Genomic DNA, 21,411 nt, shown 5'->3' with positions numbered 1-21,411 from the left:
CGGTCGAAATGAGCTTTCTCCGCAGGGTGGCTGGGCGATCCCTTAGAGATAGGGTGAGAAGCTTGGTCACCCGGGAGGAGCTCAGAGTAGAGCCGCTGCTCCTCCACATCGAGAGGGGTCAGCTGAGGTGGCTTGGGCATCTGTTTCGGATGCCTCCGGAACGCCTTCCTGGGAAGGTGTTCCGGTCCCGTCCCACCGGGAGGAGACCCCGGGGAAGACCTAGGACACGCTAGAGGGACTATGTCTCCCGGCTGGCCTGGGAACGCCTCAGTGTCCCCCCGGAAGAGCTGGAGGAAGTGTCTGGGGAGAAGGAAGTCTGGGCATCCCTGCTTAGACTGCTGCCCCCGCGACCCGGCCCCGGATAAGCGGAAGAAGATGGTATGGTATGTTATTTACAGTATAGCTTTTATTGGGATGATGGCAGTGAGGCCAGATTCAAATGTTTCTTCTTTTTTTTGAAGTATTTTCTGATACCCCCAAATGATCCGGTTAGCAACATTTGACAATGCCAGTTAAGCAACCTATACATCATTGTGAAACAAGTAACTGATCATCAATGGCAGTAGCCTGACCCTATCCCATCCACTCTCTCAAAACAACCAAATATTGTTTAAAATATTTCATGACAAATTGATGACAAGCTGCACTTTACAGTGTTTTTTTTAGTTTTTTTTTATATTTGGCATCTATAGTCCATGTTCTTCAAAGGTTATATCAATCAGGCCAGGATGTTAAAAACATGGATGCTTTTGACCAATGAACATGTGAGGGGTCGTGGTTTTGCACATATATAGACATCTCCTATAAGTATAATGGTATAATAATTCTACTTGGTACCTATTTTAACAAAGACCATATGGAAAAAATTACTGCATATCTTTTTTTTTCAACCACGTGGTGGCGCTATTAGGGTTCCCCACATTTGCAAGCTCACCACGCTCACCATGTTTAAAATAAAATCTTGAAAAGAGGTATAAGTCCATCTCCCCCCAAGTCGGGTGTAATGGTTTTTCAGCAATTCAGAATTCTGAATGCTTCAAACAAGTATCACTAAAGGCCCCTCAGCGTGATTTCTTAACACATATTATTTCAGTATGCACTCACAATTCCAGAATTGCATTTTATGACAATAAACATTGCCACCACAGCAGCCCATAAACACCATGTTGCTAGATATGGAGCCGTATTCTGATTTTATACTGGTTTAAATTATATTTTTAGGGCAGTAGTACTGTTAAAGATTATGCTTAATATTTATTGATCAACCTTCTAAGATGTGTTTTTTTCCTGAGGATCACTCCACTTGTCTTATCAATAAAACATATGCTAACCAGCAGACAAAGGTTTGTGTTAATAATGCCTTTATTTATGTGATTATTCACTATTTCACTAAAGTTGGTGAAAAATAATGAATTCTGATTCTTGCAGATTTAGTTATGGACAAATACAATCTGTGAAAAACACCTTCATGAAGGTTATGTTGAGCTTGTTTGGCTAATTACTGTTTACGTGCACAGCCATTTTGGTTTTCATTCCACTGAATTCTGGAACCAAATGTCTGTGATCAAAGATGGTTGATCAAGACGATTCTCAAATCTTGATTTGACGATTCTCAAATGGTTGATCAAGACCGGAAGTTCAAATCTTGATTACTTTCCTGTCTCTGAGACACTCATCTTGTCACCTGTATCTGACTTTGTTTGATAAACAATCTTTAGCAGACAAGTTGCAATTGTGAAACAAACGAAGATCAGGGATTCTTTGGGACAATCAGACAGAAAATTGTTGAATGTCGAGTTCTGTTCTATTATAAATAACTTGTGTTAAGTTTTGTTAGATTACTGAGTAAACGTAATGACTGTTTGTAATAAACAATGACTATTTGCAATATTATATTAACATTCAAATTCTTTAGTCAAGTTACCTGGTAGCTGAACGCAAGTTCTAAACCATTGGCGGGAAAACAAGTTATAGAAACTGAGCTTGAAAAAAACAGCGTTGGCCTGAGATGAAATACCTAGCAGTAACCCTTGTTTATTCGTGTGACCACAAGTTTGGTTGCTTACTATTTTTTGTTTCTTCGTTTATCCTCAAGTTCAGATGTTTTGTGCTTCTTCGCATATCAACAGTTGAAAAGGTATGGTAACATTGTTAGCTAACTTGTTTAAATCGTGTTTCTTAGGGTATCAACAAGTTAGAATTTTATAATATGTGCTTACTCATTGTAACTTTTATCAACTGATACGTAACGTTGGCTAAATCGTGTTTCTTTGTGTAACGTTATCCACATCATGTGGATAACGTTACTCTTGGCAGTAAATTCAGATAGACTAGCTCAGCCTGGACTTGTTGCAATTCCGTTACTGAGGTGTCTGTGTATACACATTGTTCTTAGCTAGCCTGTTATGCTGCCGGTTTTTTAAACCTCTTTTCGAAACATTGCTTCAGGTGATGACGTTTTCCGTAAGTTTTATTTCCCGGCGGAGGATGACTGTGTGGCAGTCTTCATTTCAGTCTTCTGCTATTCTCAACATGAATGTAATGGAAATAGAGTAAATAAGAGTAAATAGTAGTTGCATCAATTATATTAAAGATTAAAACAGTTCATAGACAGGCAAGAAGTTTGGTCTTTCAAAACTATTTGGTATATTTGGAAGAAGCAAGAACCCACCCTCCAGGAAGGTTGGGGTAGCCTAGCTTTGTATGTTGCTGCTCCCCATGCTCTGGAATAGTCTCCCATCCCACATTAAGTCCCATTCCACCATTGACAAATTTAAATCAAATTTAATGACCCACCTTTTTTCTCTTGCTTTTAGTTCAGTCTGAGGTTGTCCCTCGGTTTTGGTCAAGTCCACTCTACTTATTTGTAACATTCTCATACTGTTTTAATCTGTTGTTGGTTTTTTTCTATTACACTTATTGTAATACTTTGATCTTGATTTTGTCATTTTAGTTGTCTTTCCATTTTATTCTTGCCCTCTATGTATTATATGTACTATTGTATTAAGTTATGTATTGTTGTCTTATGTATTATTTCTTTAATCATGTATGCAGACCCTGCAGCACGGGGGGCATTGTCCCCGAGCAAGAATGCTTTCCCCCAAAAAAATTGTTTGTGTAACATGCTTCCTAATACTTTAGCCTACTTCACTAATTACTGCTGGGAATGTAGGCTAGCTCTTTTGCCTTCATTTGCAAATGCGATCGAAGATGTGCTTTACATCACTAAGCTAGAATGTGTGACTACTGTAGATACTAAAAGCTTTCAAATTTGATTGACGGCTCTGTATTTTGCTAGTATACAGCTTCAGCAGGCTATGCATGCAAAAAGTATTTGCTTTCCATCCCTCATGCTGAAGTTACCATTCTATGTTGTTTTGTAGGATAAACGTGCCCACCCATGGAAATCAAAGGCCAGCACACGGGCCGCGGTAGGTGACAATTGAACTGCGAGAAAAATTCCCTTAACTTCTTTAGCAAGGCAGTGGTCTTCTTGGAGGTTTGTTTGAGGGTCGTTATCATGTTGGAATACTGCCCTGCGGCCCAGTCTCCGAAGGGAGGGGATCATGCTCTGCTTTAGGCTGCTTGTCTTCAGCAGACTGTTTGCAGGCTTTCTTGTGCATCATCTTTAGAAGAGGCTTCCTTCTGGGACGACAGCCATGCGTAACAATTTGATTCAGTGTGCGGCATATGGTCTGAGCACTGACAGGCTGACCCCCCACCCCTTCATCCTCTGCAGCAATGCTGGCAGCACTCATACGTCTATTTCCCAAAGACAACCTCTGGATATGACGCTGAGCACGTGCACTCAACTTCTTTGGTCGACCAATGGCGAGGCCTGTTCTGAGGGGAACCTGTCCTGACAAAGCGCTGTATGATCTTGGCCACCTTGCTGCAGCTCAGTTTCAGGGTCTTGGCAATCTTCTTGTAGCCTATGCCATCTTTATGTAGAGCAACACTCCTCAGAGAGTTCTTTGCCATGAGGTGGCATGTTGAACTTCAAGTGACCAGTATGAGGGAGTGTGAGAGCGATGACACCAAATTTAACACACCTGCTCCCGATTCATACCTGAGACCTTGTAACACTAACAAGTCACATGTCACCGGGGAGGGAAAATGGCTAATTGGGCCCAATTTGGCTTAAGGAGTTTAGACAGTAATGGCTGTGTGTTGAGTTATTTTGAGGGGACAGCAAATGTACACTCTTATACAAGCTGTATACTCACTACTTTACATTGTAGCAAAGTGTAATTTCTTTAATGTTGTCACATGTAAAGATTTATACTAAAATATTTACAAAAATGTGAGGGGTGTATTCACTTTTGTGAGATACTGTATATAGCACCTACCTGATAAGCACACAACTGCACCAACGTTCCTTCACGCTGAATTATTTTGGTTTATGCCCCTGTAAGTCTGCAGAGTGCAACGTTAAATTGTATAACTACGGCAAATCCGACAATAATATATTTATCATCTTTTTTCTTTTAATATAGGCTATCAGTGTTGTCAATGAATGAGCGTTTGATTGGTTGGAAAGATGAACACTGTTCATTGGTTGACATGAGTGGCAGGTGCTCAAAAACAAATTTGAACTTTGGGCGCCTGGACCCACGAGCAAGCGTGCACAGAAATGCTTGCGGTTTGCCGCCCACCGCCCTACTCCAAAGTCTATGAGACCTTCATCGCCTACTGCGGCCCGTGTGGCAGGCACCTTCACACGTTGGTTCTAGCGCCTGCACGTATAGCCTACCTGTATTGAGGCGGATGTTAATCCATCTGTCTCGACTGTACAAAACTATTTCGGTCAACTCCTATTGTTTTAAATGTTGCAAAATAAATAAAAGTGACTTGAATTTCATCAAGTTGGATATTGTTACATTTCACACACACACACACACACACACACACACACACACACACACACACAGAGAGGGCGGGTCTTCTGAGTATAGGACTGGGAACTTCTGTATCTGGGTGAACCGCACTTCTAAGCGTTACCACTTGTCTGAGTCTCCGTAACAAGGGCAACATTGACGTTGAATGACAGACCATACGCCTGTCGTTCTGAATTACTACTACTTACTACTATGTCTCATGAAACTCTTTTGGTTTTATTATTTCTCATGTCAATCGAAGCTGCTTGTGAAAATGTAGTGCATGCACTAGAGTAGGATGTGCATGAAAATACGGGACCAGTTGCGTCCCGTATTTGATTCTGTTAGGGACAGTGAATTTTATTTTTCAATATGGGACGATCTATGGAGTTAGATGTGTCTCAATATTCGTAAATATATCTAGAAAATCTGTGTGTAAATTCATAACAACTCGCAAATAAAACATTTATTTGTAAATGTGAAAAAATATTTTGTAAATAAAAACATTATCTGTAAATATGTACACGTTTTACAAATATAAATTAAAATGTCCAATTTATAACCTGCTTCATCTAGAAGGTAAAAACCAGGCCGGCATCATCCCATAGACAAACAATAGCTGCAAGCTTCTCCCCAGCAGTAATATACCGCTGATTACGCGGCACAGTGTTTAGTTTAGCCAAGTCACGATGTGTATGCTCACTGCCACCAGGTGGAGCTGTTTAAGGTAAAATCACAACATCCTAGCCACCCCTTAGGGAGATATGTAAACACCATCGAACCATACTACCAACAATGACCATACACACTAGATGCCAGCAACAAAGATAGGGGTTTCAGGGCCAACCTTCCAGTAGAATTAAATTAGTTACTTATAAAAACATAGCCTACAGTAATATTAAATCTATACTTCTGAATTTATGTTTAACCCAGTCTCAACATGATAGTAATATTTACTACACTGGGTAACACCCATGCCTATGCTACCACTGGTGTTATGAAACAAATTAGCAATTAGCATTCCCTAGTTGGTTCGACTGTGGAGATAGCACAACTTAGCATTACTTGAGTATGCTAGGTCTATTCAGTAACTGAAAAGCAGTGTGATCAATAAAATGTTGACGCTTTTCCTTGTCCTACTGTAGGCATACTGTTTAATATTTTCTATCACCCAAGCACATCAGAACAATTGGCAGCACCTGTATCCAGGCAAAGCCTGTCAGCCGGTAATTTTGCCAATCTTGATTTCAACATGCTATTAACATATCCTACTACTTTCCTACCTAATGATGGTCATAACTACCGCATGTTTACAAATACATTTTCAAGGCTTCTGACATTGAGGTTGTTACCTGGTTGACAGAGTGGGTACCATTGTCTGATGTCAGTCATATGGGATTATTTTCCTGCACATCACTTTTACTACCTCATCCACAGTGCTGTGCCTGCAAGGGAATGCTTAAACCCATTTAGAAAACACCACTGATTACCAAACAGCATTTCTTACCTTCACAGGGAGTCAACTCAACAAAATCCATACCATACCATACCATACCATCATCTTCCGCTTATCCGGGGCCGGGTCGCGGGGGCAGCAGTATAAGCAGGGATGCCCAGACTTCCCTCTCCCCAGACACTTCTTCTAGCTCTTCCGGGGGGACACCGAGGCGTTCCCAGGCCAGCCGGGAGACATAGTCCCTCCAGCGTGTCCTAGGTCTTCCCCGGGGCCTCCTCCCGGTGGGACGGGACCGGAACACCTTCCGAGGAAGGCGTTCCGGAGGCATCCGAAAAATATGCCCAAGCCACCTCAGCTGACCCCTCTCGATGTGGAGGAGCAGCGGCTCTACTCTGAGCTCCTCCCGGATGACCGAGCTTCTCACCCTATCTCTAAGGGATCGCCCAGCCACCCTGCAGAGAAAGCTCATTTCAGCCACCTGTATCCGGGATCTTGTCCTTTCGGTCATGACCCAAAGCTCATGACCATAGGTGAGAGTAGGAACGTAGATTGACTGGTAAATCGAGAGCTTCGCCTTGCGGCTCAGCTCTTTCTTCACCACAACAGACCGATACATCGACCGCATTACTGCAGAAGCTGCACCGATCCGTCTGTCAATCTCCCGTTCCATCCTTCCCTCACTTGTGAACAGGACCCCTAGATACTTAAACTCCTCCACTTGAGGCAGGCACTCTCCACCAACCTGAAGTGGGCAAGCCACCCTTTTCCGACTGAGGACCATGGCCTCGGATTTGGAGGTACTGATTCTCATCCCCACCGCTTCACACTCGGCTGCAAACCGTCCAAGTGCATGCTGAAGGTCCTGGCTTGAAGGGGCCAACACGACAACATCATCCGCAAAGAGCAGAGACGAAATCGTGTGGTCCCCAAACCTGACACCCTCCGGCCCCTGGCTGCGCCTAGAAATTCTGTCCATAAAATGTACGAACAGAATCGGTGACAAAGGGCAGCCCTGCCGGAGTCCAACATGCACAGGGAACAAGTCTGACTTACTGCCGGCAATGCGGACCAAGCTCCTGCTTCGGACGTACAGGGACCTGACAGCCCTTAGCAAAGGACCCAGGACCCCATATTCCCGAAGCACTCTCCACAGGATGCCGCGAGGGACACAGTCGAATGCCTTCTCCAAATCCACAAAACACTGGTTGGGCAAACTCCCATGAACCCTCCATCACCCTGTAGAGGGTATAGAGCTGGTCCAGTGTTCCACGGCCCAGACGAAAACCACACTGTTCCTCCTGAATCAGAGGTTCTACTATCGGCCGTATTCTCCTCTCCAGAACCCTGGCATAAACTTTCCCGGGGAGGCTGAGTAGTGTGATCCCCCTATATTTGGAACACACCCTCCGGTCCCCCTTCTTAAAAAGAGGGACCACCACCCCGGTCTGCCATCCCAGAGGCACTGTCCCCAATTGCCACGCGATGTTGCACAGGCGTGTCAGCCAAGACAGCCCCACAACATCCAGAGACTTGAGGTACTCAGGGCGGATCTCATCCACCCCCGGTGCCTTGCCACCGAGGAGTTTCTTAACCACCTCTGTGACTTCAGCCCGGGTGATGGACGAGTCCACCTCTGAGCCCTCAGCCTCTGCTTCCTCAATGGAAGACGTGACGGCGGGATTGAGGAGATCCTCGAAGTACTCCTTCCACCACCCGACGACATCCCCAGTTGAGGTCAACAGCTGCCCACCTCTACTGTAAACAGTGTTGGTAGGGCACTGTTTCCCTCTCCTGAGGCGCCGGATGGTTTGCCAGAATCTCTTCGAGGCCAGCCGATAGTCCTTCTCCATGGCCTCACCGAACTCCTCCCAGGCCCGAGATTTTGCCTCCACAACCACCCGGGCTGCAGTCCGCTTGGCCTGTCGGTACCCGTCAGCTGCCTCAGGAGTCCCACAAGCCAACCAGGCCTGATAGGATTCCTTCTTCAGCTTGACAGCATCCCTTACTTCCGGTGTCCACCACCGGGTTCGGGGATTGCCGCCTCGACAGGCACCGGAGACCGTACGGCCACAGCTCCGAGCGGCTGCTTCGACAATGGCGGTGGAGAACATGGTCCACTCGGACTCAATATCTCCAACCTCTCTCGGGATCCAGTCGAAGCTCTGCCGGAGGTGGGAGTTAAAAATCTCTCTGACAGGAGACTCGGCCAGACGTTCCCAGCAGACCCTTACAGTACGCTTGGGCCTGCCGAGTCTGTCCAGCTTCCTCCCCCGCCATCGGATCCAACTCACCACCAGGTGGTGATCAGTTGACAGCTTCGCCCCTCTCTTCACCCGAGTGTCCAAGACATACGGCCGCAGGTCAGATGAAACGACAACAAAGTCCATCATCGACCTGCGGCCTAGGGTGTCCTGGTGCCACGTGCACTGATGGACACCCTTATGCTTGAACATGGTGTTTGTTATGGACAAACTGTGACTAGCACAGAAGTCCAAGAACTGAACACCGCTCGGGTTCAGATCAGGGGGGCCGTTCCTCCCAATTCCTCCCCTCCAGGTGTCACTGTCGTTGCCCACGTGGGCGTTGAAGTCCCCCAGTAGAACGATGGAGTCCCCAGTCGGAGCACTTTCCAGCACCCCTCTTTGTCCCATTCTGTTATAACCTACTGTTGAATATGAATCCCATAAGAAATTAAATACATGTGTTTTGCCTGCTCAATATTCTTTACAAATATCAAAGTAAAAAATACTATCTCAAGGTTCTTCAACAGCTAGTATCCTCATGTAAGACCCTATTAGTTTCAAAAGTGCATCATACCTTGAATGGTTCCGAGGCACAGTTCAGTTTCCAAAAAGAGGAAGTTATGTATCACATTATTTGTTTCATATTTTCCTTCTGGGGAAATGGAAAATGGAAATCAATTGAGTGTTTGTTCTTTGTTTTGCTTTGCTATGTGTGTATTCTCTGTTTAGCCCTTGCATGTGTTCTGTTGGGTCATGTGTGTATGTGGGTCACCCAGGTGATTCTTTGAGAACCTCCATGTTGATGAGAGCCCAGGGTTCAGCAGCTGGCAGTAAGTGAGGTGAAACATGTAACCTCATCTACATGAACCACTGACTTAATGACATTGTACCATTTCCAATAGGGCAATTGGAGTTGTTCATGGAACATTACTCCTCCTTAAACAGATCAGAGAAACTTCCCTTCACATGTTTAAGGAGGGTATTGTAGTGCGTTCTCTATATTGGGTTGTAAGTGATGGTGAGAATCTGAGGGACGGTCAAGAGTTTGGAGTAGTTTGACATGAAGCGTTAGTGTTATCAACCTGATATTGATATGGGTTAGGGATAGACACACGAGTACTCAAGCTTTGAATACATTTACAAATATGAACTAATATTAAATATGATTTCAATAAGAGTACTCAAGTCTTGAACACAGAGTTGCTGAACGTTTCGTGTTGGCTGCTGTGACCTGCATGAGATTTTGCTGGTATCGATGCTCCTTGATTTATCACAATAGTTGTTAAAGTAGATCAGTGGTTTTGGTTAACCAGGTTGTCTCTTACTCTTACAACCAATTACAAAATATTTGAATTGCAAAACATTTATTTGATATAACTGATCGTATGTTTTAAAATGATTTAGCTGTGCACTGTGACCAGTGTTATCTGACTTGGAAAGCAATGATGGGTTAGTTTGATAAGCAACAGACGAGACGAGGCATCAGTTCAGTAAAATGATTACTGGTGGTTTTGCACTGGGGAAATAACTTCATTGAAATTGTTGGGGTTGGGATGGATGGATGGATGTGAAGACTCTGATTAGCTATTGGCCAGGAACATATGAGGAAGAGAACTTGACTAATATGGCACTGGCCCAAAAAAAGTCATTTTCCTAATTTTCTGAAAGGACTGCCTTTTCTGGCTTGGCAGATTGATTGCATTCTAACCTTTGTTCCATGAGAGTTGGAATGAGCTACAACACCATTTTGGGTGCTTTGCAGTTCGGGTCGCAGTGAAGAGCAGACCTGAAATTTGTGAGTGCAGGTGTTCAGTGGGTATTTATAAAATGGGAGGTGGGGCACCCGGCTGTTGCACCCCTGCAGTGCCTTATAAAGTGTGATTGTCATCAGGTGCACGCACATTTACCTTTGCATTGCACCTCATTTCCTCCTACATATTCAGTGGTTATTTCTCAGATTTCATACAGCTAACTAGGTGATTATTTTTTTATATACTGAATGGTGAAAGGTTTAAGGAAAATCCTGAATAGATGAGTGGAGGAATGTAACGAATATAAATGCTTCTAGACAGGTTCACTGCTTTAACAACCTATCATGTTCTGTGACATGTATAAAAATGCAGAGCAGGTCCAGTTTACCTCAATTTTGGATCAAGATGACAAGAGGAAGTGATCTAAGTTACTTTAAAAGAGGGTTCAATATTGGGGCATGGATGGCAGGAGCTTCAGTTTCAAAGACTGCTCAACTGGCTACTGTTATAATAGGAGCAGTGACTAGAGTTACATCTGCATTTGGATCTATGGAAAAGACATCACTAAATTGGGTCAGAAATTGTGGTCAAAAGCACATATTTGATAACCGTGATGCACATGCATTACTGCAAAATATAAGGAACAACAGAAGTCAATGCAGGACGTAACCTGTCAGCTAGAACAGTCTGTTGAGAATTTCACAGTTAGGGATACAATAGTACAGTTGCAGTGCATGAATGCCTCATTACAAAGGCAAATGCATATTTGAGTGTTCAAATATGCATTAAAAAGATGAGAGAGGCCTGTAATGTTCATCATAGGTACACTTCAACTATGAGAGGCAAAATGAGAGAAAGAAATCCAGAAAATCATATTGTAGGATTTTTTATGGATTTATTGGTAAATTATGGTGGAAAATAAGTATTTGATCACCTACAAACAAGCAAGATTTCTGGCTCTCACAGATGTGTAACTTCTTCTTTAAGAGGCTCCTCTGTCCTCCACTCTTTACCTGTATTAATGGCACCTGTTTGAACTTGTTATCAGTATAAAAGACACCTGTCCACAACCTCAAACAGTCACACTCCAAACTCTACTATGGCCAAGACCAAAGAGCTGTCAAAGGACACCAGGACAAATTCACTGCATCAAAGGGACGATGGACGGGGCCATGTAGAGTCATATCTTGGGTGAGAACCTCCTTCCTTCAGCCATGGCATTGAAAATGGGTCGTGAATGGGAATTCCAGCATGACAATGCCCAACATCAGCCTCAAAACCTTAATGACTTGGAGAAGATCTGCAAAGAGGAGTGGGACAAAATCCCTCCTGAGATGTGTGCAAGCCTGGTGGCCAACTACAAGATATACTGACCTCTGTGTTTTGCCACCAAGTACTAAGTCATGTTTTGCAGAGGGGTCGAATACTTATTTCACTCATTAAAATGCAAATGAACATGTGTTTTTCTGTTTTTTTTTTTTGTTATTCTGTGTCTCACTGTTCAAATAAACCTACCATTAAAATTATAGACTGATCATTTCTTTGTCAGTGGGCAAATGTACAAAATCAGCAGGGGATCAAATATTTTTTTCCCTCACTGTATGTGCATGTTTGAGGTAGACAAAAAGAATGGTACAGGCCTAAATGCTTGACCCCTGCAGTGACAGTGTCCAAAGACTCTGTAATGCTGTGGCGGGCATTTTCCTGCCGTGATCTGGGTCTACTTGTCCCCAGATTGAGGGAAGGGTTACTGCTAATCATTAGAGTGTTATTCTGAGTGATCACCTTTATCCTGATGGGAGTGGTGTTTTCCAGGATGACAGTGCCCTTATTCACATGGCACAAGGGGTTACTGAATGGTTTGATGAGTATAAAAACTATGTGAATCATATGCAATGACCTTTGCAGTCGCCAGGACGCAATTGAATACCTATGTGAGATTTTGGACCTACGTGTTAGATTGTGCTCTCCAACACCATCATCAATATATATTTTTTAATGGTCGCTGATTTCTTCCATCTGTCCCTTCAATGCTAGGAGCTGGAGAGGTGTGAGGCCAACCACCTGATGATCATGTTTAGGGATGGAGGCTGCCAGTTCCGAGCCATCTACTCCTTCTCCCCCGACACTGAAGAGATTGTCAAGTTTACTGGCATGGGGCCACGGAGCATCAGCCGTAAGATGATTGACAAGCTCTACAAGTACAGCTCTGACCGCAAGCAGTTCAACTGCATCCCCACCAAGACCGTGTCGGTCAGCGTGGACGCCCTGTCCATTCACAACCAACTGTGGCATATCAAGAGGCCTGGTGGGTCTTCTAGGAAGAAGTGAGGTAGAGGATAAGAGGGCACTTCATAAGGAGTCATCCTACAGTTGGGCAGGACCCAGTAATCTCAGAAATGAATGACAAGTGACACTTATGGAGGATGTGGCTGTTGTTAAAAGTCTGTCTTTGATCTGTCCCAATGTGGGTGTAGCCTTTGGATTCTACCAAAGGTGGAGGTGGATATGAGAGTTTGAATGAACACCTTCAATCTGAATGTGCAGTTGATTAGAATTTTTTTCTCAAGGCAGTTTTATGCATGTAGCATTCTTGTTTTAGATTTTGGGCTTTACGCTAAAGGGCCAACTGACTGAAGGGCATATTGTTTGGTTTATTGTTTGATACTAAACACACACATCTACTGTTATGTAATAGAGTGAAAAGAGAGCTACACAGGACTACTGAAATAAGTGCTAGAATCATTACTGAAAGTCCTGTCTAGCAAAATCCTGCTACTGTGATTCTTCTGATCTCCTATACTAAGCAATTTATTTAATACTACTACAATGGGTTAGAATTTCAGTACTTGAACCACCATCTTTTTAACCAATTTGCTTAACCTTTTGTTAGGTACAAAATTATGAGAGACTAGTATGGTCAAGTCTGATTTTATGTGCACGTTTTTTTCGAGGGGGTTAGTAGTGAGCTGCTGTCTCACGTTGAATGTATTAACTCATTGAATTATGCTTTTAAAAAGTGATATCACGGAATCAAACAAGCTTTCCCACTGTTAAATAGGAATTGTAGGCTCCTGTCCCAGGGCTCCTGTCCCATAATGTCCTTACTGTTGTTATTGTTAGTGGGAAGGTGGTTACAGTATTTACTTGCTTCCAAACGAACAGGCTTTGGTCTACAGTAGAATGCTGATCTGTGATCAATCATACTTAGGATGCTGCAAATGCACTAAATACTCAGCTCACTCTTACTACAAGAGAACCACCAGTATCTTCTGCTGCTTTTCATTTAACACTGCAATCTGATCTGAAGTCTGACTTAATGTAGCTGACAAGGTTTCATATTTTTCATTGCCATGTGATTTGACCAGGACAACAAGGAAAACCTAGCTTTAGCCACAGCCTATAATAAAGGCCTGGAGTTACCCTTAATCAAGTCACGTGGTTGGGAAACTTCTGACGACTAAAACTGTCTGTGAGCACTAAAAGCAACTCTGCAATGACTGACTCTGTTTCAAACGTGTTCAAGTCAAAGGAATTCCTTAATACTTGATATTCATTATTATTTGCTGCATTTTCTATAATAGTGTTTGTTTTTTTATATTGCACCTCTTTATGCTTCCTAAAAGTTGGCAGTATTAAGATTATTTCTGTTACAGGCTTTAAAGATTGTATTTGTTTCTTTAATATATTATATTTATTTTAGCAAATATTAAAATGGAATAAACAGGACAAGTTATTTAACAAAATTATTTATCTTTGTTTTTATTTAATTTAATGTAATTATCTGATTTCTAAACTGGATGAATATAATTTATTGTGCCTGGAAATAAATTCTCATTCTGTTATTGTTTATTGAATATCCTCAAAACAAAATACACACATGCAGGACTATGCCATCTTTGCTAAATAAATAAATACTGTTTGCACACCACTTTGATCTAAATAATTGAATGGCTTCAATAAGGAAACATACATAGCAACCTCTGATACAGGGCCTTGACAGACTTACTGTAAGTTGCATTATGGCTGAGAATAGACATGTGAAATGTTGTCAATAAATTCACTCTTGATGAGGCCTAGAGAGTAAATGATTTCAATAAAAAAATAAAAACCTGTTTTCAAATTAGTCCATTTAAATTCCATAACATTTTGATATATATATATATATTTTTTTTAACCTTTATTTAACCAGGAAAATACTCGTTGAGATTAAAAATCTCTTTTTCAAGAGTGTCCTGGCCAAGACAGGCAGCAGTACAACCATACATACAACACAGAATCCACAAGAACATAAAACAAATAAATTAGCAAATCCTTAAGATATCATGCAGAACAACTACAGCCAGATGTGGCTTCTTCCAAGTCAATTAATATCCTCTTAAAAGCAACCAATGGGACAAGCTTATCAAGTTTCAAATGTTTCTGTAACTTGTTCCATGCAGAGGGAGCAGAAAACTTTTTTCCCAGCTCAGTTCTAACATTTGGTACAGACAAGTATTTTCATTTATATAAAAGGACAAATCAATAGGTAAAAATCACAGAGAATCATAACACTGTTAAGTAATAATGTCAGTCACTTTCACCCCAGTATTACTGCACATTGTTTTGTGAGAAATACGAAGTACTTCTCACAAAACACTTGCGAAACACTAAGGCATTGCAAATGTCTGCTTATTTTAGCCACTACTTGCTAGAAATCTGTGAAAGTAATGAGTGTGAGTTTTCATTGAGATTTGGAGATGCCAGTACTGTACACAACTTACAGCGTCAGGATCCATCCATTTGTAAAATAGTGAAACTCTTCTTTAAATTCTGTAGCGAATTGCATTACCGGAAAATAACCCAACTTCAGTGATTGGCTAATAACGTCAATCCGGGTATCCGAAAGCGGCTGTGAATTAAATGTACCAATATGGCGGAGGTGAGTGAGAAAATGGGGCAGAATCATCTTATTTTATATCTCTATTTTTCATACGAATATGGTATTAAATCAATAGTTTTATTATTAACTTTGTTTTATAAGGTTTTGATATTAATTGCTGATTTTCAGTTTAGTGGTGTATAGGCTATTATCGTCAAAAATAAAACATTGCGGCGTCCTCGGTTTTACGACTCGTAGCCTAACTAGCTAGCTTGATAACTAGGGTTAGGCCCCGGCGTTCGCATCTTAACTTAGCTGGTGTTACCTAGTTGTCTAAATGACTCTCCTGGCTACTTAACTATAGCTACAGTAATAACTAGTGAGTATGTTTGGTACCGGTAAATCCAGTGATATAGTAGCCACAAAGCTTACATTTGACATGATTATTCCAACGTTTTGTCGCGTTAGTCGATAATCGTGCTCAATGTGGTACAGTAGCTAGTACAGTAGTAATAGTATTGCATTTTGTTTTACTGTTAGCTACTGTTTAGTTGCTAGCTACCTATCTAAAGCAAGATACATCATGTTAAGGAATTTTGTATGTTAGAACTCGATTGAAGAATGAAGTCAAGAGGATAAGCCAAGGAGTTTATCATGATTGTAGTTAGTTTAGTTCTGCTATATTTGGCATTGGTAGAACTCTTCCTTTGCATACCATGTACAGTACTGTAAAATAACAATTGAATACTTCTGGCAATATTATGCTAATAGGCAGCTGCCTTGCTGGGGTATGGAGGGCTTTGGATAAAGTGTTGCCAAAGAACGTTTCCTTACTGGCTTGTTAGTTAGGTTCTTTGCCAGTGGTTATAATTACGCTGTCTCTATGATCATCTAACTCATTTCAATCATTATTTTATTTCTTACAATTTTAATGTTTGTTTTCAGGCTTCCTTTGGGGGTACGAGCCCAGGTGAGTTTTCTATTTCCTTCACTTTGTTGTATTAATGTAGGTCCTTCCAACTCAACTCTGGACCTCAAAGTCAGTTCCAGTCCATTTTTTCATTGCAACCCTTTAATCAAGGAATTATTTATGCTTGAGACTCCAGATGGATGCAATCAGGATCTGGACCTCTAAGGGTAGTAGTTGAAATACCCTTGATGTTGGTGGAACCTAGCTACAGTATTACATTACATGACATGTTAAACATTGTTTAACATTTGTGGATGTTAACCTCATGTTAAATCTTAGTTTTGTACTGAATGAGATCTTTATTTTGGCAGCGCTAAGTGTTAGCTGTCAACTTATTCCATACTGGTCTGCAGCCATCTAGTTTCTGTAAAGCTCCTTGGCAATGCTATGTGCCCTAAGAAAGATGGTGCAGAAACATTCTCTAGTGGTACAAAACGTGAATTTATTATCTGTCAGTTAAACATGAATTTACTATCTCTCAGTGGAGTTCTCCGCTTATTTAGAACCACTTGCAACTGGATGCAGACTTTGAGAATATAGTCTACTTGTTTCCATAATTAAAAAATGGGATATGTATCACCAACAACAGATTAATTGTTGAATCATATGCAAGCCGTACCCTTAGTATTTACATCAAGTAGCTACATTAAAGGATGAGCCAATAAAAGATGCAATCAAAGGGTTTTCTACAAACCTGCCCTTGGCAATACTCCTTGCTTTATTTGTCCAAATAAATACTTTTGAATATTTGTGCCAGTTGCAGGAAAGGGGGGGCGGAGGGGAATTAATGCACTATTCTGTCACGATTCTGAATCGATTTTCAGAATTAAGAAATCGATTTTTAAACAGCTAAAAAAAAATTGGGGTTCCCATGGCTCCTTAAAAAGTATTAATATGAAAAGGAAATTAAGATCATAAATTGTCTTAAATTTACAGTAAATTTGCTGTAGTTATTACATTTGCAGATTGCTCTGCAGCATATAAGGCTGATGGAAAAATTGTTACGCACAGTGGCATGGTAGGTAAAACATCTAATTAGCATGTATTTGTTTGATTAACTTAGTATAAGAAAATGAGCGACTCTGCCATTAAAATGCATTTTAGCTAGCTACCGACGTTGACGTCTGGCTGCATGTTATCTTTTTGTTGTTAGTAGTTGCTAGATAGAGTTGAGCCAAGATTGGGAGATGAATGAAATGGAAAAATGGTTGAAAATGCGCTTCGGCGGTGGTTGGCGCAATGGTGGTTAGCAAGGCTATGCGTATTGTGTAGTTACATTGTAACTACACAATACTAAAGTATGATTCTCTTTTCTATCAAATAAATTGTTTAAACTTTTCTGGGGTTTATTTATTCAGATCTTAAAAAGCACTTTAAAATGGTGCAAGAACCCTGAACATATTAATGTCAGCTTGTAATCAAAATTACTCAATGCTCAGTGATTTAACGGAAGCGAGTCCTCTGCTCACAGACACCTGCAAGCATGGCGGATGCTGTTAAAGTTCAAATTAGATCAGCCCCCGCTTCACTGAAAGCAAGCATGTTGACGCAATTTGGCCATCATGGAATTCAAGGCACGAATGTGCTTGATTAGAGCTATGCAAACATTGCCAGTCTAAGTATTGTGGTGTACTACTATCATGAGGGATCTGTGCTCTTATAATTTTGTCCTAAGTTACTGCTTTTGCAACATTGTGTAAACAATGGTGCCCAGGTAATTCCCCAGGGGGGAAAGTAGATTTTTATTCTTACTGGTACTAACCTGTGGGTGCATGTGCATTTTGTATTAGACTAATTAGCTAGAACTGCGTGAAGTTGGCCCCCCACCCAACGCAAAACTTCGGCAAAATAGGCTCATTCGTTTGTGCCGTAAAAAATTTTGCCGTAGTTTTGCGTTAGGTGGGGGGGCCAACTTCACACAGGTATTAGCTAAAATAATTTGAATACAATGTAAGAAATTCACAGCTAAAGACACAAATAATTTTGGCTGTATTTAAGCACAGTTTTTTTATTACAGAATTAGAACATTCTCATCAAATAGCACTTCTGAAAATGTCAGTGGAGTTATTTTCAGCTGGTTGGTTATTAACACCGATTTATCCCCTATTATCGGCCACTGACCTAATTTATCTGATGCTTTACTATTTTGTCCTTTTTATTTCTGTTAAAAATTGAGACATCGTAGATTTCTCCAAAGTGTTGCCTAGAAAGCTAGAAATGTGTAGCTACCTTACGTGCCTTCCAGTAATGGAAAAAAAAATAGACCAGTTTGATACTACACTGCTCAAAATAAATTTGGGGAACACTTAAAACTTCAGGTATCTCAATCTGTCCAGTTAGGAAGCATAAGCAATTGTGAATGAGTTTCCCCTGTTTTAGTGCAAATGACAACAGGTGCACTGGAGAGGCTACAGCAAGACAACCCCCCAAAAGGGAATGGTTTTGCAGGTGGTGGCCACAGGCAATTGCTCTCTCTTTGTTCTTCCTGACCGATTCTTCTCTAGTTTTGCGTTTGCTAGTGTCACTACTGTTGTACCATGAGGTGGTACCTGCAGCCCATTCAGGTTGCACAGTATTAATTAATCATCACCTTCAAAATTAATCAATCATCAAATGAATCATCAACTCGGTGGGTCCAGGTATGGTATCTCTTATTAACTCATTTTTAATAAATGAGAGGCGTGATCAGAACAATGTGTTGCATAGTTTGGTTGACCGAATCGAGACATACAGCTGGATTTGAATTGTAAACGTTTGTCTTAAAATAGCAAAACATAGTGGAAGACGTGTTGTAAGAGCGCTTGTAGATATGTTTTGACTGACACGATCGGGCAGTTAGCTTGCCAGGCTCCAACCTCTATACTAATAATCTGAATTATAATTTTTTGGTTTGCAAATGGATTCTAAAGTCAACTCATAATAAATTATATACGAATATGATTATAGCGAAGAAGGAATGCCAGTAAAAAAAAAAAAATATGCAAGAATTGTAGCTTTCTGCAGTATAGAAATCCGGTTCAAATCACTTACAATATGGTTTAGAATAATTGTGCAGCCCTAACACAAACACAGTTTTACTAGAATCCCTGCTAATGTTACTGTTTTATTTTACAGTTGGCTCTTTGTCTTCAGAAGATCATGACTTTGATCCAACGGCTGAGATGTTAGTCCATGATTACGATGATGAGCGAACTCTTGAGGAGGAGGAGATGCAGGAAGGAGGGACAAGTGTTCGAGCTGAAATAGCAGATCTGGAGAAGGTACATTTTCAAATTCCTCACATGTCATTCTATTACAGTAGACAACAAAACATTTAATTATTATACTGCCTAGTTGATTGATGAGCCGCCAAAATGTTGGAAATTATTAATTTGTATTAAGTGAACCATCCCATTCTAATATCCATCTTTAACTTTAACTAAGTTTTTCTAATTTGGATTTCAACATGATTTTTATATGCAATAGAAACTCTTAGGCGGACTTCCTACAGAGAGGGAAATAATTATTTGATCCCCTGATGATATTGTACGTTTGCCCACTGACAAAGAAATGATCAGTCTATAATATTAATTATAGGTTTATTTGAACAGTGTGAGAGAGAATAATAACAAAAAAAATCCAGAAAAACGCATGTCAAAAATGTTAGAAAGTGATTAGCATTTTAATGAGTGAAATAAGTATTCGACCCCTCTGTAAAACATTACTTAGTACTTGGTGGCAAAACCCTTGTTGGCAATCACAGAGGTCAGATGTTCCTTGTAGTTGGCCACCGGGTTTGCATACATCTCAGGAGGGATTATTGTCCCTTTGCAGATCTTCTCCAAGTCATTAAGGTTTCGAGGTTGACGTTTGGCAACTCGAACCTTCAGCTCCCCCCACAGATTTTCCATCTGTGGACCTTAATGTGGACCAGGACCTTAATGTGCTTCTTCTTGAGCCACTCCTTTGTTGCCTTGGCCGTATGTATGCATTTTCAATGACCTGGCTGAGGGAAGGAGGTTCTCACCCAAAGCATAATGTTTTCACCTCCATGTTTGACGATGGGGGATGGTGTTCTTGGGGTCATAGTCAGCATTCCTCCTCCAAACACGGCGAGTTGAGTTGATGCCAAAGAGCTCGATTTTGGTCTCATCTGACCACAACACTTTCTCTCAGTTCTCCTCTGAATCATTAAGATGTTCATTGGCACATTTCAGACGGGCCTGCACATGTGCTTTCTTGCACAGGTGGTCCTTACAGGCGCTGCAGGATTTCAGTCCTTCACGGCATAGTGTGTTACCAATTATTTTCTTGGTGACTGTGGTCCCAGCTACCTTGAGATCATTGAAAAGATCCTCCCATGTAGTTCTGGGCTGATTCCTCACTGTTCTCGTTATCATTGCAACTGCGTGAGGTGAGATCTTGCATGGAGCCCCAGATCGAGGGAGATTGACAGTTCTTTTGTATTTATTCCATTTGCGAATAATCTCACCAACTGTTGTCACCTTGTCACCAAGCTGCTTGGCGATGGTCTTGTAGCCCATTCCAGCCTTGTGCAGTTATACAATCTTGTCCCTGTCATCCTTGGACAGCTCTTTGGTTTTGGTCTTGACCATGGTGGAGAGTTTGGAATCTGATTGCTTCTGTGTCTTTTATACAGGTAACAAGCTGTGATTAGGAGCACTCCCTTTCAGAGTGCAACTGGGAGCCAGAAATCTTTCTGATTGAGAGGGGATCAAATACTTAATTCACTCATTAAAATGAAAATCAAGTTATAACATTTTTGACATGGGTTCTTCTGCATTTTTCTGTTGCTATTCTCTCACTGTTCAAATAAACCTACTATTAAAATTATAGATTGATAATTCTTCACCAGTAGTTTAATTATCAAATAATTTCCCTCACTGTATAGGTTTCCACTTGCTTATTGGGAAAAATGCATAAAACCGCAAAGCGTGGCTTAACAAATGAGAACATTACTCGGTCAGAAACGAGGTGAATATTTTCATTAAACTACGGTAATGCTCCCAGTGGAAAGCGGTTGCTGGAATTTCTTTGCATAGAAACTAACCTAATTTACAAACCAAAGAATGTGCGTACGCGTGGCATCCTTGGACCGTTTTAAGTATACTGATAGGAAATCAACATTAAATAATGCCACTCTTTCTTAGCCTCAGTGCTTGTGCACAACAATGACTGTTTGCAAAACACCTCTAAGTATTATTCCTTTAAAGGGGCATTAAATCCTGCCTTTAAAGTTTACTGAGTCAATTC

At 41.2% G+C, this 21,411-nt stretch overlaps 2 protein-coding genes across 2 annotated transcripts in view; both read left to right on the top strand.

The window, feature by feature from the left end:
• Positions 1-2,451: 2,451 nt before the first annotated feature.
• On the top strand, positions 2,452-13,977 carry LOC105008091 (calmodulin-regulated spectrin-associated protein 1-B). The gene is made up of 3 exons (XM_034297036.1): positions 2,452-2,463; positions 3,384-3,431; positions 12,365-13,977. Exons 1-3 carry the CDS (start codon positions 2,452-2,454, stop codon positions 12,656-12,658), a joined length of 354 nt encoding a protein of 117 aa, XP_034152927.1. The 3' UTR covers positions 12,659-13,977.
• A 1,256-nt stretch (positions 13,978-15,233) lies between these two features.
• Positions 15,234-21,411, top strand: part of mier3a (mesoderm induction early response 1, family member 3 a) — a 36,361-nt gene continuing 30,183 nt past the window's right edge. Inside the window, exons 1-3 of the mRNA XM_034296924.1 lie at positions 15,234-15,248; positions 16,134-16,158; positions 19,273-19,418. Of these exons, the coding sequence (XP_034152815.1) occupies positions 15,240-15,248; positions 16,134-16,158; positions 19,273-19,418 (180 nt within the window). The 5' untranslated portion in view covers positions 15,234-15,239. The remainder of the gene's footprint in view (positions 15,249-16,133; positions 16,159-19,272; positions 19,419-21,411) is intronic.

Source organism: Esox lucius, chromosome 14, assembly GCF_011004845.1.
Source record: "Esox lucius isolate fEsoLuc1 chromosome 14, fEsoLuc1.pri, whole genome shotgun sequence".
In the NCBI taxonomy this organism is placed as follows: domain Eukaryota; kingdom Metazoa; phylum Chordata; class Actinopteri; order Esociformes; family Esocidae; genus Esox; species Esox lucius.
This window is presented reverse-complemented; position numbering and strand designations above follow the sequence as displayed.